Source organism: Notamacropus eugenii, chromosome 2 (genome assembly GCF_028372415.1).
Source record: "Notamacropus eugenii isolate mMacEug1 chromosome 2, mMacEug1.pri_v2, whole genome shotgun sequence".
NCBI classification, from domain to species: Eukaryota; Metazoa; Chordata; class Mammalia; order Diprotodontia; family Macropodidae; genus Notamacropus; species Notamacropus eugenii.
This window is the reverse complement of record NC_092873.1, coordinates 54912117-54927510: the sequence shown is the minus strand read 5'-3', so window position 1 is coordinate 54927510 and position 15394 is coordinate 54912117. Positions and strand designations below refer to the sequence as shown.

The following is a 15394-nucleotide window of genomic DNA, read 5'->3' as shown; positions in this document are numbered from 1 at the left end:
TTACTGATTGATTGTTGTGTGTGAGTATGTACGTTAAAATTATTATTTTCTCTTATATTAATAACCAATGGTTAAATTCGAATTAAGGTTTTTCCTTCCCATTTCCTCATTTAGAGGTCATTCAACTAGTCTCTGAAGGACATTGCTTCGCCATATTGGGTGGGACTCCATCCAACTAGAAGACTTTACAAACAGAATCCACTCTAGGTGAGCTCTGGTCCTTAGGTAATAAGCCCTTGTCTTTGGAAACTTCCACTGAAATTTAGGGTGAACCAGCTTGTGAAAAGGAAAACCAATCAGAGTAGTCTGGGTAGAGACGAATTCTTTTGTTTAGATTGCTGGAGGCAGCTGACTCTCATGATCAGGTCTTGTTCTCAAGAAAAGGAACAGAAAATTGTTTGCCCACTTTCTCATTTATGTGTTCACCCCCCCTCATTGATTGTGAACTAATACTGATTTCCACTCTCAGGGACCCCCACTTTTCCAAAGGTATTTAACAATTCCATGGTTGCCAAGATTTATCTTTGGTGTCTGAGAGAACCACTGACCTCAATTCATTGATTATTTTCTAGTCATAATTAAATTAATTATCCAGAAACTTTATCTCTGAGACTTTTTATCCTCCCCCATCTCTCTGTCTCACTCTCACACACACACAAATATATTCTACATATATACATCTACACACACACACATATATTAATGTTAACAAAATGTCAAAATTATCCTTTTTCTCTCTCCTGCATTTCTTTTGTTTTCCTCTATTTTTAAAAAAAAAACTTTGTTTCCCCCTTTTAGGATGGTATAACCTATCAATTTTTTACATTTGTAAAAATTTTTATATTTGCATTTGTACTTATATTTGTATTTGTATATTTTGTTTGTGTCTTACTTGTATTTTATGTTGATATTTTTATCAGTTTTTATTTGTATTTGAACAATGTCTGGAACAGAGTATTTAATAAAGACTTCATTTGTTCATTCTTCACTCTCAAGGTCTTCTGCCCCTTAGAAGCCTTTCTTTCCTTTGGAGATTAGCTCAAGCATCACCTCTCAGGAACTTGGCTTCCCCCAAAATGATCTTGTATTTAGACATCTATTTTACATAGGTTTTGTACAGATCTCTCTGTGTGTGCCTGTTATCTCCTTCATAGAACAGAAACTCCTTGAGGGCAAGGATAGCTTCATTTTTGCCTTTGTAACCTCAGCCCTCAGCATGGCATCTGGCACATAGTAGATACTTCATAAATGCTTGTTGATTGATTGGTTAGACCTGGGTTTCCTCATCTGCAAAATAAGGGGGGTGGTGGCTAAATGGCCTCTAAGGGCAGTTATCAATCAATCAACCAATCAAGAAGCATTTATTGAGTGCCTGCTATATGCCAGAAACTGCTAGAAATACAAGATGAAGCTTTAAGAAACTTCCAACTGCACTAAGACTTTTGGGACACCCTCTGAAAGCCCGATAAATGCATAACTCCAAGAGCATTTGTATGAAGGGGCTTTAAATTCTAGACCAAGGGCTTTAAATTTACCCTTAGGGGTAATAGGTGGCAAACTGCAAAATGAAGAAGTCCCCACATTCATAGATTCAAGAATCCTGACAATATCAACGTTTGAAAAAAAAGAAAGAGATCAACTTTTATAAAACAAAATTTATTAAAATTTGTACAATTTCTTTGGCTATTCCCAGTTAATTTCCACAGCTTTCTCGGGTCTTCTGGAACCCAGAAGTTTCCGGGTCTGCTATTGCAACTCTAAGTCAACCCTAGAAGTTTACATGATTAGTTGAAAGGATTAGACAGATATGCTGTGGGATGACAGATTTCAACATGGGAATTAAGATAAAATCCTACTCAAATACAAGACCTGCCCACAGCACCAAGTCATGGAAATCTTATAGTCATGATTAACCAACACTGAAGTAATTATATTTCAATCTTATTTCACCTTATTTCTCCATATAGAGAATATAGATTTCAAAATATTGCAGCCTCAAGAAACTTCCTTAAATTAAGTGGAACATTTAGATAGAAGACTAATTTCTGACTATCACAGCTACTATTCCCAGCATCCCCACTGAAAAACCTCAATGATCTCACTTTACTGCCTTTTTGTATCTCAGAATCAAATATCAGAACAATTTTGCCAATGAGTCAGAGAACAGAGCAGGAAATGCCCAAGGTTCAGAGTCCTTTAAAAAAAAATTAAAAGCCCAGAAGGTGACATAGATTCAAAAGTAATATCACATCTGAGCATAGGCATTAAAGGGAAACTGAGTCTTAGAGTCAGAAGCTTAAGAATTGGAAGAGATCTTAGAAATCAAATATAATGGCGCCTCCACCACTCTCCCCAAGTGTGGGCTGTTCCAGGAGCATTTGCTACCTGTAATAATTCCATGTGATCGCCCTTCAATGAGCTTACTTGTATTTGAATCACACACTGCCTTGCTTTGGTTGTCCTATGTAGATAAGCTCCTTGTCTCACACTAGATTGAGTAACCATGTCCCCGCCACTTCTCTCCCAGGCAGTGGAGCCTGGCATAGGGCTAGGCACAGAGGGTGATCAGGAAAAACCAGTGGTGTCTTAGAAAACAAGCTGGATTTGAGTCAGTAGATCAGGATGCAAATTGCAACTTTGCTATTTCCTGTCTGTGTATACTTGGGGAAAAAAAATCATTTAATCTCCCTAGAGCTCAGCCAAAATCATGTGTAAGATGAGGGTGTGGACTAGATTGGGGGTTCTTTGCCTTTTCTGTGTTATGGACCCCTTAGGAAGTCCAACGAAATGTGTAGACCCTTCTCAGAATAATGTTTTATCACCTACATTCATAATCAAAGGAAATGCACGATTTCAGGGAGAGTTTAGTAAAAATAAAGATGCCACTTTTTCTTATCCAAGGTCATGGACCGCTTGAAATCTGTCCATGGATCCCTGGGAATCAGTAGAACTTGACTAGACAGTCGCTAAGATCCTTTCTGTTCTAAATCCTATGCTCCTATGACTCCATGTCAACCAAACACTGCAAGTTTAAAAACATATATTGCTCTCCTCCAGTGGTAGACTTTAGAGAACATAGACAATCAGCTATATAGGAAAACAAACCATTAACAATACCGATTCACATTCAGAGAACACTTTACAGTTACTAAGCACTTTATAGACATTCTCTTCTTGGAGCCCCCACAACAAACCTGTGAGGTAGGTAGCTTTATTATCCCCATTTTACAGATGAGGAAACTGAGGCTCAGAGAGATAACGTGATCTTCCCAACATCCTACCAGAAAGAGGCAGAGCTGGGGCCCAACCCCAAGACAGGAAGCATGCACAGAGAGTAGCTGAGTGGTGCCACAGTGGCTTTCTCTGTGTCAGTCTAGTCCAGGCTCACTGCAGGTCAGCCTCCAGAGTAAGAGGTTACATACCTCACCTAGAGGACTTGAGGGCTGGGGATGGCAAAGGGGAATGGTATTGTTACCAGCTGACTTCCTGAAAGGAAAATATTTTGAGACAAGAAAAAACAAATGCTTTTTTGGCTTGATACTCCCAGATGGGTACCATTTAGCCAAAGTCAGATCCAATCAAGTCCTTCAGGCCTCTGATGGCTGCCAAGAGGAGAATGTGAATCCCTACACCATGATTACTGGACTGCACCAGCAAGAGGGTACAGCCTCATCTGGGGTGGGGAAAGAACTGGGTATTGCTTCTAACTTCAGGGACCAAAGCTGACCAGGGAAGTGCGCCTTATGGAGAGCCCTAGGAAGGGTCTTTTGGAGAAGGAGCCCTTGTGCATCTGGGTTTGACCCTCAGGCTCCCACAGTCCCTTAGCTCTGCATAAAAAGACAGGATGTGCCCATCTTCTCTGACCTCAGCCTTCTGTGCTAGACCAGCGGGACAGAAGCTACAGGATGCAATCAAAATGAAGGGAGCAGCTTCCCAGCAGTAGAGTAGCAGAGGGGAAACTTGAGCTTCAGACGTGCTTCGGAAAAGGCCTTTGGGTCAGCAGAAGAAGGCAGGGGAGGGCGAAGCAGACCAGGGACTTGCCCAGATGTTAGCAGTGGATATTCCGGAATCCAGATACCGTCACCTTCCCTTTCAGGTAAATGTCCTCATCTGGCCCTTGGTTGAGGTGCTTCACCATGTTCTTCTCAAAGAGAAGGGGATGGTAGGCACCCATAGTGCACGCACTGTCAAAGAAGCGCTGGTAGTAGTAACAAATGTCTGTTTTACGCTTTGAGGGCAAAAATTCATATACATCCACCTTGTCACAGAAGTTCATCATGATCACAATACCTGAGAAAGAAAGAGATGGAGAGAGAAAAATGGAGAGGTAGGAGATGGAGAGGGAGAGAGAGTTAAAAAGTTAATCCCCCATCATAGAAAAACAGTATGGCATGGTAGAAAGAACACTAAATTTGGAGAGCTAGAATCATAGGAGCTACAGAGAAGGAACCTCAGAATCTGTCTAATTCAATTCATCTCATTTTACAGAGAAGGAAACTGAAAGGCAGGATGGTAAAGCCACTTGCCCAAGGTGACACAGCTAGGAAGTTTCTATGGCAGGATTCAAACCCAGGCTGTCCATGTCCAGCATGCTAACTACTCTGCCAGGCAGTGAAAGGAAGGGCAGAGACTGGGCAATATCTGGGCTAGGGTGGCAGAATTAGGGGGCAGTTTTTTTCAAGAGAAGAGCCACAAGAGCACTTGAAGACAGAAGGAGGCAGTGAAGAGGATGAGTGCCAGTGCTGAAAAGAGCAGGCAAGACAGTAAAGGATGGAACACAAAGTGCCCGGAATTCCTCAGTCTTATCTTCCCAAGGACCTAAGCCCAGGGACTCAGATCTTTTCTCCTGTCTCCACTAGCATGCCTAACATGGGATCTGATACCTAGGGATCAAAGGACCAGTTGCATTCCTGTGATCTGAGGGTCAGTTCCTAACTAATCCCAGCCTAAACTACCTCCAAGGGCAGGAGAAGTCAATGCACCAGAGCATTCAAGAAAATGACTATGGGTGTGACCTCAATTTCCTCTTGAATTCTCCTAGAATAAAGGTGCTGCCCATGGGAATCATTCCAATTCTTAGGAGTATCTGAGGCTTCAGAAAAGAAGAGGATGATTCTAAGGGCAAAGGGAAAGGTGGGGCAGATCTAGCAACCAAGAGCAAATTCATGACTTTGGTTTTCACATCTCTCCTCCCCCCAGCCCCCACGGCCATCCCTTTGTCCAAACTTGATAAATCTTGGTGGGCATTGTAGTATAGTGGAAAAAGCGCTGGGTTTATAACCAGAGAACCTGGGTTTAAATCCAAGTTTTACTACACCTTCCCTTTGTGCCACATGGCAAGTCTCCTCATCTCCAGATCTCACTTTCTGGCCCTGTCCAAAAGATAATCTCTAAAGTCCCTTTTAGTTCTAGGTCTAAGACCCTATGTAATCCCTTAGATTTCCATGGCCCTCAGTTTCCCCTTCTGTAAAAAGAGAGGATTAGATTCTAAGATTCCTTCAAGCATCTGATACTATGACTGCCATTCCCCAAGTTCATTCACTTTGGGCTTTCCCATCCATTCAACCTCCTCCTTCTGGGATGCCTGATCCTCTACCCCACTGGTCAAAATTCTGCTCAGCCTCTAAAGGTCTCTCACTAGAGGGGAGCATCCATTCACCCTCCCCAGGGAGAGCTCCATTTCTCTCTTTTGTCCTAGTACCAGACACTTCTGATACACAATAGATATCAGTTCAAATGGGTGCTTCTCTTAGGGTGCCTGGGGAACTCAGAGGTTGTCAATTGCTCAGGATTACAGTCATCATGTGCCAAAAGCAAGGCTTGTACCGGGGCCTTCCTGACTCCAACGTAGGCACTCTATGCACTCTGGCCCACTGACTGTCCCATGTAGGGTTTTACATGGGACACTAAACTGTAGACCAGTTATTAGATACTTACTGATGGCTTATGAGTACCATGGAGTAAGCCCTCAGAGGACAGACCGTTTCATTCTTTTGTTTTTATGTCTCCAGTACTAAGCAATAATGCCTGGCCCATAGTGAAGGTTTAAGAAACGGTTACTGATTGACTATTTGATCATATTCCCCTCTCTCTCATAGCATCTAGCATAGTATATTGGCCATGCTAGGCGCTCAGTGAATATTTGGAAAGTGAACAATGGGAAGGCTACCCAGAATCCAACACTGCTAGAAACCAATGCCCAACTACCTTTTGGAAATAACTCACCAAGCATCCCTGAGGATGGGGGATTTGGCTGAATATCCTCTGGGGAATTCTCCTGGAGGATGTCCCAAAGCTCCCATGGCATCTTGGGGCTGAGGATGTAAAAGGGCTGCTGAGGATTCTCTTTACGATATTGCTTGTAGCTTTGAAAGAAATTGTAGTCAGGCTTCTTGTACCACTGAAAAAGAGAATATTGGTCTTGTGTCTACACTTTACATTTCTTGTCTATACCTATGTGTGAGTGGGTTATCTCCCCAATTAGAATGTTAGCTCCTTGAGAACAGGGGCTGTTGCAAATTGGTCTTTGTGTCCCTAGCAGTTAGTATGGTGTCTGGTCATTAATAAATGGTTGTTAACTGAATCTTGGTTATTTCACCTGCGTGTAACACTGGGCAAGTCATGTCATCTCCCAGGATCTCAGTTTCCTCCTCTGTAAAATGAGAGGATTGGATTAAAAGTTCTCCTGGTCTCCTCCAGTTCTACAGCTAGAAACCTATGACTCATTTCCCTGGACCATGGACCAGATGACCTCTATCCATCTTCTAACGCCTTTATTACGATCTTGGAATTTCTTTTTGTTGTAGATGCCCTTCCATGCCTGGAGACAGATAAGATCTTTCTGCTAACATAGCTATAATATTCTAGGGGTCACCGTAAACCATAATAGAATATCAGTGCTAAAGGACTGGGTCGGACAAATTTCCAGTGAGAGGGAACCCACTAAACTGCAAGAAAGTCACTCCATTTCTGGATAGCTCTCTCTCTCTAGCTTTCCCCCACTGCTCCTCGTTCAGTCCTCCAGGGCCAAGCAAAATAAGCTTAATCTCTCTTATTTAACAACAGCCCTGGTAGGGTATTTGCAGATAGATATCACATTCCTACTACATCCTCTCTGCTCTTCCCCAGGTTAAACAGAGTCAGTTCCTTCAGTCAATCTGAAGTCAATATATTCAACAGTGTCCTCACCATTCTGATCACCCTCTGCTTGAGACTTCCCGCTTACCTCCGGGATGTCAGAATGATATGGAGAGGGGTCCCACACAATTAAGATTCCTTCTTTATATAAACTGTCCTGAAGAAAGTTGTGCTTGGCTGAAGTTACCAACTGAGATGAGAGACAAGAGAAAACACAGGCATTAGAGTTGTGCATATATAGGAAGCCAAGTGACGCCACAGTGTCTTTCTGAGTTCAAATCTGGATTCAGACATTTACTAGTTGTGTGACCCTGGACAAGTCACTTAACCCTATTTGCCTCAGCTCCTCATCCATAAAATGAGCTAGAGAAGGAAAAGGCAAACCACTCCAGTATCTTTGCCAAGAAAACCCCAAATGGGGTCATGAAGAGTTGGACACAACTAAACAACAAAAGAACATGAAACAGCACTTTGTGTTCAAGTAGTCTGGGGTGACATATGACCCTTCAAAACTTTAGAAAAGGTAGTATCCAGAGGAAGACAAACTGAAGTCTATGTCAGATAAAGAGAAATTAATAGACCCAGAAACAGTTGGCCAGGAGCAGAGAAGACTGAGAGGAGTCATGATGGCTCCCATGAAGGGTTGCCCCATCAGAAAGCAGTTGGAGGGTCCAAAGCAAAGAGGCCAATCTGGGCTTAATATCAGGGGAAATTCCTAATAATTAAAGCTGTCTCAAATTGAGTCAGATTGCCTTGAGAGGTGGCGGGTTCCTAAAGTTCCTTGGAGGCTGGATGACCATATGTTTAGTATAACAACAACAAAACGAGTATTTTAGAATGCAAGCAGCGCCTTTTCTGGTGGCAAAGAATTGGAAACTGAGGGGATGTCCATCCACTGGAGAATATGTGATTGTGATGAAATACTATTGTGCTATAAGAAATGATGAGCAGGATGTTCTCAGAAAAACTTGGAAAGACTTACATGGGCTGATGCAGAGTGAAATGTACTGCGTGCAAAGTAATAGCCATGTTGTGGGATGATCAACTGTGAATGACTTAGCTGTTCTGAGCGATACAATGATCCAACACAACTCTGAAGGGCTTAGGATGAAAAATGCCATCCATCCCCAGAGAAAGAACTGATGGTGTCTCAATACAGACTGAAGCACACTTTTTTAACTTTCTTTACTTGTCTTGGTTTTTGGGTTTCTTTGGGGGGGGGGGGGTCTATGTTTTCTTTCACAACATAACTAAGTGGAAATATGTTTTGCATGACTACACATGTATTACCTATATTGAACTGCTTGCCTCCTCAATGAGAGGGGATGGAGAGGGAGGAAGGGAGAGAATTTGGAACTCAAAGTCTTAAAAATGAATGTTAAAAATTGTTTTTGCATGTAATTGGGGGAAAATAAAATACTCAACCAATTTTTTAACAAAAGAATGCATGCAGCACCTACTACATGTCCCTGCATTAGTTGTGAGCCATCTTGGTCTATTTATAGGATGGGTCTTACCTAAAATTTGAATCTCTTCTAGTGCCAAGCGTATGTGTATAACACCTTGTGGAACTGAACCAAATGAATATGATTCCCCCATCTCCCATCTCTGTGCCTTTCCAAGGCTGTCCCCAGTGCCTAGAATTCATGATTCCCTCCTCACCTTTGCCTCATAGAATCTCAGTTCAAATGGCTTCTTCTACATGAAGCCCTGCCCAATCCCCCCAGGTGCCAGTGTCCACCCTCCCTAAACTGCCCTTTTGGTATGTATACTATTTGGTATGTGTACTATTTGGTATTTATTCTATAGACAGTTTTATACACACACACACACACACACACACACACACACACACACACACACACACACATACACACACACACACTGCATAATTATAATGACCAAGCTTGGCACTGATTTAAAACATAAAAAAAATGCACTTCCCTCTTCTTTGGTATGGAATCAGGGAAGTATGGGTAATGGAATATTATGTAAAAAATCAGACTCATCTCTTTTTTTTTTCTTTTTTGTTACAAAGTATGGCTCACTGGGTGGGGTAAGAGGAAAGAATGGATTTGAAAATGCTGGTGACAGCAAAACAAGAAATATCAATAAAAATAAAAATATGATCAAAGGATCCTAAATTTAGATCTAGAAAGGACCTTAGAAGTCAGTGAGCTCAGCTCCCTCATTTTACAGATGAGAAAACTGAGGCTCACAGAAGAGCAGTGACTTGCTCAAGGTTGCACAGCCCACACATGGCTGGGGCAAGATTTGTACCTAGGTCTTCATGATTCCAAGTTCAAATGAATTCGGAAATACTGGTTGATAAGAATAAAAGCAGTTTCTGGTTCTTCCAATGGGTCTATAAATGAAACAAGGCTGCTAGGGAATGCAGTGGATAGACAGCTAAGCCTGAAGTCAGGAAGACTCATCTTCCTGAATTCAAATCTGGCCTCAGCACTTACTAGCTGTGTGACCCTGGGGAAATCACTCTATCCTCTTTGCCTCAGTTTCCTCATCTGTAAAATGAGCTAGAGAAGGAAATGGCAAAACCATTCCAGTATCTTTGCCAAGAAAGCCCCAAATGGGATCACAAAGAAGAGTCAGACACAACTGAAAAACGACTGAACAACATAAATGAATGAACCACCAGGTATTAACACTCAAGATATCAGAGGTGGTCAATGCTTCTGTGTCCCTGCAGCATGCAGTAGCAAGAGGTTAAAAGATTCCAGGCCATTAACTATGTAGATGCTTCTCCACATGAAGCAGGGGTTCTTAATGTGGGATCCATGAACTTAAAAAAAATTTTTGATAACTGTCTTTCAATATAACCTTTGCAATCCTGTATATTTTTTTAAGCCTTTAAAAAAATGTTGGGGTCCCTTAACTGCCAAAGAGTCAATGACACAAAGAAGGTTAAGGACCCACAGCACACAGTATAGCTTTTTTCTCACCCTTACCCCGCCAAACCTCTTTGAGTAGCATGAGTTACTGACTTACTCCACCCCTGCTTTTTAAAAATAACTCTTCATGGAAACAAAAAAATAAAAGATCGTGAGAGCAGGGTTAAGAGTCACTTGATTGGACAGAACAGATCGGAGGGGTTTTCCTTCAGTACTTATTTGTATCCTTTTAAAAAATAGGCAGTGTTGTCACTTTACTGAAAGGTGGGGGGGAAGCATGAGAAAAGTATGTGCTGAATGCTTTTCATCACGTGTGGGGAGAGTAAAAACAGCTCTGGCTCCAACAAGGCAACCAACACATACCATTTCCTGTTAATAACTTTGTTTTCTCAATTTTGGGCTGGGCTGAATAGTTTCACAGAATCAGAGAACCTGAAGGCAAAAAGGTCATTACCATCTGGTCCACCCAAAAGTCTTCCCGCCCACTACCACACCTGCCTCGCTAGTCATCCAGACTTTGCTTAATGTGCTTCAAGGAAGGGGGAACCCGTCCTCCTCAAAGCACCCAGTCCCTTCTTTTATTTCTACTCTGCAACTTGAAGCCTATTTGTGTCTATTTTGTAGTTTTAAGTGATCATTTTTTCTATTTTTATAGAATATATTATTATATATAATATGTAATTATAACATATTATATATTTTTATAGTTTAAATCTTACTTTTCTACCTGGTAGCTTGAATTTTTTTAATTCTGAATTTAGTGACCACCAAAGTAACAAAGATTTCCACATATAACATAGAACCAAAAATGAGAACTCCTTAACAAAATGCAGACCTCTATGATATATAGCTTACTTTTTAAAAGAAAAAGTATTTAATAAATTCCCCATATTCCATTCAAGGCTGCTCAGATTACCTGAGCTTTCCTCTGAAATTCTTTCTCTTTGGTTCATTTTTAGCAATGCTTCTCCTATCCCCTTTGACTGACAGGACACTTTCTAGGCACCTCAGGTTCAGGTACACGGGACCCGCCTCATTCCTCAGCCAAACAAGTTTCATTTCATTCTGGAGGAAAGGGAGTCCGCCTTTGCTCTACATTTTAATATGGGGTTGGTTTTTTCGTATTCTTTCTCCTTTAGAAAAACCCTTTGGGCTCATGGCTTATTCTCTAATGGTGTTTCTGTATCTCTGAGTCCTGAATCAATCTCAAAGATGGGGAGAAACAGCATGCACAGCATCACAGCACTACAGTCAACAACTGAGATCTGGAAGGGATTGCAGAGGCCACGGAGACCTACTTTCCCATTTTACAGATGTACATGAGCTTTGCCTTCCTCAGTGCATCATATAAAGGAGCTGCTTGTAGGAAAGCAAAAGAAAAAATTATCATCAAATAGAATCTATTCTGACACCGAAAAGACTTGTAGTGGGGTAGAAACAGAGCTGATGTGAACAAAAAGATGACTCAAAGGAAGTTGAACTCTAAGTAATGGAAAAAAGCTAGTCTGGGTCTTAAAGAAAAGGCACTGAAACATTACCACTTCCCCTTCCCCTCTTCCCACTGCAGAGAGGTGGGGGACCATCGGAACACAATGTTGTGTTAAGCAAGGCTTCTGAATAGGATGCTTTTGCCTAATGGGAAGGATTCAATCAGGAGGGGGCTGAGAAGGGACTGTCATATATTTTAAAAGGCATCCATAAAATGCATCTCTAAAAGATAGATAATATAATTTCAAGAGGTAAATGTTATACCAAAATTAAAGCTGAAATGTAATAATGGAATTTTTAAATACTTGGGAAACTCCTCTACCAAACTGAGAATATTATTCAAAGTAAAAAGAATGTCCCCTCCTTGCTGCTGTGGTTTGGTCCTTTCAGTCATGCCTGATTCTCTGTGACCTCATTTGGGGTTTTCTTGGCAAAGATACTGGACTGGTTTACCATTTCCTTCTCCAGATCATTTGACAGATGAGGAAACTGATTGGGTGAAGTGACTTGCCCAGGGTCACACAGTTAATAAGTATCTGAAGCCAGATTTGAACTCAGCTCTTCCTGACTCTAGGCCTGGCACACTATCCACTCACTGTGCCACCTAACTGTCCCTTCCCCTTCTTAGCAATATTTAATCAATCCACAACTGTCATATTCAGTATCCACTATGGGAAAGCAATGTGGTAGGTGCTAGAAATGCAACAGTCCCTCTGTCCAAAGAGCTTATTTGGGGGGAGGGGGGTCAGTACATACATATAAAATAGATACCAGATCATTTGGGGGTAGGGGAATGAGGCACTAATAGCATACTGGAGGGACAGGCAGGGAGGAAAGGAAAGAACTCATGTGAACCTTGAAAAACAGGTTTTCCACTGGGCAGAGGTGGGGAGAGAATCCATTCCTGGCATGAATGATGGCCAGTATGAAGGTATGGAGATGGGAAATGGTATGCCATGTATGAGGAACAGTCACTGTGGTTGAACCATAGAGCCCATGAAGGAGGTTTTTGTGTCATAAAGCTAGTACGGCAGATGGAGTTCAAGCTGTGAAGGGCTTTACAGGCCAAATGTTGAAGGTAAGGACAATGAAGGGGAGAAAAGACATTGAATGCTTCACCTTCCAGCCTCCCCCATCCAATTCATTGCATTTTAGTACATGAGCCTTACTTTTTTTAGATCATGAATGAAATTAGTTGGGTGGGCAGGTTCCTGGAATGTTAAAGGAAAGGGAACTGAAATGGGGTGTGGAGACTACTCCAAAATGGCCTGACTTGTTAGCATCACAGTATTGAGCATGTCAGGGTTGACAAAATCCTTTCCTTGAAACAATGCTGCAAGTTGGAGTGTATAGTCAGTCCCATTTTATGGGTGAGAAAACTGAGGCTCAGAGAGGTCTAATGACTAGCCTGGTCTCTAAGCTAGGATGTGCCTGAGGCGGGACAGAAACCCAAGTCTGAGACTGCAGGATGTTTTTCACCACAGTCTCTGATAAAGAGAGAATGAGGAAAGAGCCTTTAATGCATTTTTTCATTAGTCACCAACCAGGAACTGAGATTCACGCTGAACTGGCAAAGTTCCAGGCAATGGGAGAGAAACAGTCTCTAAGGGTCCCCAAGGAGTTTATTCTTAGCACCAATAACCCTGAGCTGAGGTTCCAGGCAAGACTGGCCTTAGATTTAGGCAGACTGGGTAACTGTTTATATGCAGTGATTGGAAGGTCCCCTGTTCCACTGGTCTGACCAAGTGCCTGGAAATCGACTATTAGAAAGTCATTCATTCGGATTAAGTAGTTCCCTTTCCAGGCAACTATTCCTGGGAAGGCTGAGAGATGGAAAATTTTGTACAGAGGGGAAATCAGGCACATGGGTAAAAAAAATACTGCCATTTCCTTGGTCACCTTTTCATAAGCTGTCACTAACACTGCAGCATAAATTAGTTTTGCAGATACTTCCAATCTGGACAAAACCCCAGAATCCCAGACAGGGAAGGGGCCTCAGCTGTCTAGGCCGATCTTTCACCAAATGTAGCGATCCCCTCCAGAGTCAGTCAGTTCTGCTCCAACACTTCCAGGGACATGAAGCTCACTACCTAATAAAAAACACTAAGGGGAACAGGAGGAATCCGAATTGTCTTTGGGTCCTAGGCACACGCTAGGGTTTGGGGATGCAAAGACAAAAATGAACCTGTTCCTGCCTTGAAGAAGGTTACATTCTTTTAGGAAAGAATTGATCTACATATAAGTATATTTTTTAATGTAAAGATAATTTTGGAGACATGAAAGGATCAGGAAAGGCTCATAAATCAAAAGCTGAGAGAAACACTAGAGACCATCTATTCCAGGGGTGGGAAGCCTGTGGCCTTCTAGGTCCTCAGGTGTGGCCTTTTGATTGAGTCCCAAGTTTTGTAGAACAAATCCTTTTATTAAGTTTATGAAGTTTGGCTTCAGTCAAAGGGCCACACTTGAGGACCTAGAGGGCTACATGTGACCTGCAATTTTTCCACTCCTGGTTTAGTCCAACTACCTCAATTTTCAGATGAGGAATGAGCCCTAAGTTATACAAGTAGTAAGGGGCAGAGCCAGAACTTGAACCCAGGCCCCTGGAGTCCAAGGTAGAATGCATTTCACTGCACCCTTACATCCACTGCTTCTCTGAGCCTCATGAGTTGGTCTCATGCTTTACCAGCTGGACTGGAGGGGAGGAGAAGGCTATCAGACTAAAGGAACTCAGACATCTCTGCCCAATCTATAATTTCAAATACCCACCAGGCATCTTATATGTCAGCGGTTGCTCTAGATAGACTGCAAGGAAACATATAGGGGAGGCAACCAAAGTCTGACAATGTTTAGGCTTGAATTTCACTCCTGAGATTCTGGAGGCACTTCCCTAGCCCTGCATCCCAGTGACCTCTGCATCCTTGCTGTCTATGCCACATGCCTTAGCTGAGTCCATATCTGCTCTCCATATTTCACTGGCCCCTGTGTTTTAGATCCTCCGCTAGACTATGGATTAGTTTCCTGAGCTCAAGGTCCATGTTTCCTTTTCTTGTCCAACTGACAACATAAGCTGCTCAGTAAAGATCCACTGGCTTAGACTTCACTGAAATTAAGCCATCAGGAACTCTGGTTTCATTGCAAAAGTGTCACAGATCCCAAGGAGTAAAGAAAGCTGAGGGGCTTCTGGGATGCCAAAAATGGCTTCTGACACTTTCTGTCACAGGAAAGAACTGGAAACAAAGTAGATGCCCACACACTGAGGATTGACTAAACTGTGGTATATGAATACAATGTAACACACTGAATGTTACAATGTCATAAGAAACCACTAGTATGAAGAATTCAGAGAAGCAAAAGAAGATTTACATGAACTGGAAGAAAGTAAAAGAAGCAACCTAAAGAAAACAATATATGCCATTATAATTATATAATTATAGTTATAACATAAATGGGGGAGGGGGAGAGGAGTGCCACAGAACTTAGCATGGCGCCTGGCCCATAGTAGGTGCTTTTAGAATGTTGACTGATTAAAGAACTCATGATGAAAAAATGCTGTCTACCTCCAGAAAGAACTGATAAACTCTGCAAACGGAAGTATAATTTTCTGACTTTCTTTATTTTTCTTGCTTTTAAAAAACATGGCTACTATGGAAATATGTTTTACATTATTTCTTATAATATTTAATATAAATTTTGGACTTTAATAAGGCCAAAGCTTGAATTAAGAAGAGTCTGGACCTAATAGACTCTTTTGTTATCTGAAGTAAACTCAGAGAATGCCTTTTGGTGTCAGTGAAGCAAATGGGGCTGACTTAGTAATTTTCTTACAAGACTTTTTTTTTTATGGCATACTAATGATAAGG

The 15394-nt window shown here is 41.8% G+C and overlaps 1 protein-coding gene across 7 annotated transcripts in view; it reads right to left on the bottom strand.

Moving 5' to 3' along the window:
* Window positions 1–1640: 1640 nt before the first annotated feature.
* ST6GAL1 (ST6 beta-galactoside alpha-2,6-sialyltransferase 1) overlaps window positions 1641–15394 on the bottom strand; it is a 119210-nt gene continuing 105456 nt past the window's right edge. For all 7 annotated transcript variants that reach the window (XM_072640366.1, XM_072640370.1, XM_072640368.1 and 4 more), the window contains 3 exons: window positions 7226–7327; window positions 6226–6400; window positions 1641–4290 (listed from right to left, as the gene is read on the bottom strand). In XM_072640366.1, coding sequence (XP_072496467.1) covers window positions 4049–4290; window positions 6226–6400; window positions 7226–7327 — 519 coding nt within the window. In that variant the 3' untranslated portion in view covers window positions 1641–4048. The remainder of the gene's footprint in view (window positions 4291–6225; window positions 6401–7225; window positions 7328–15394) is intronic.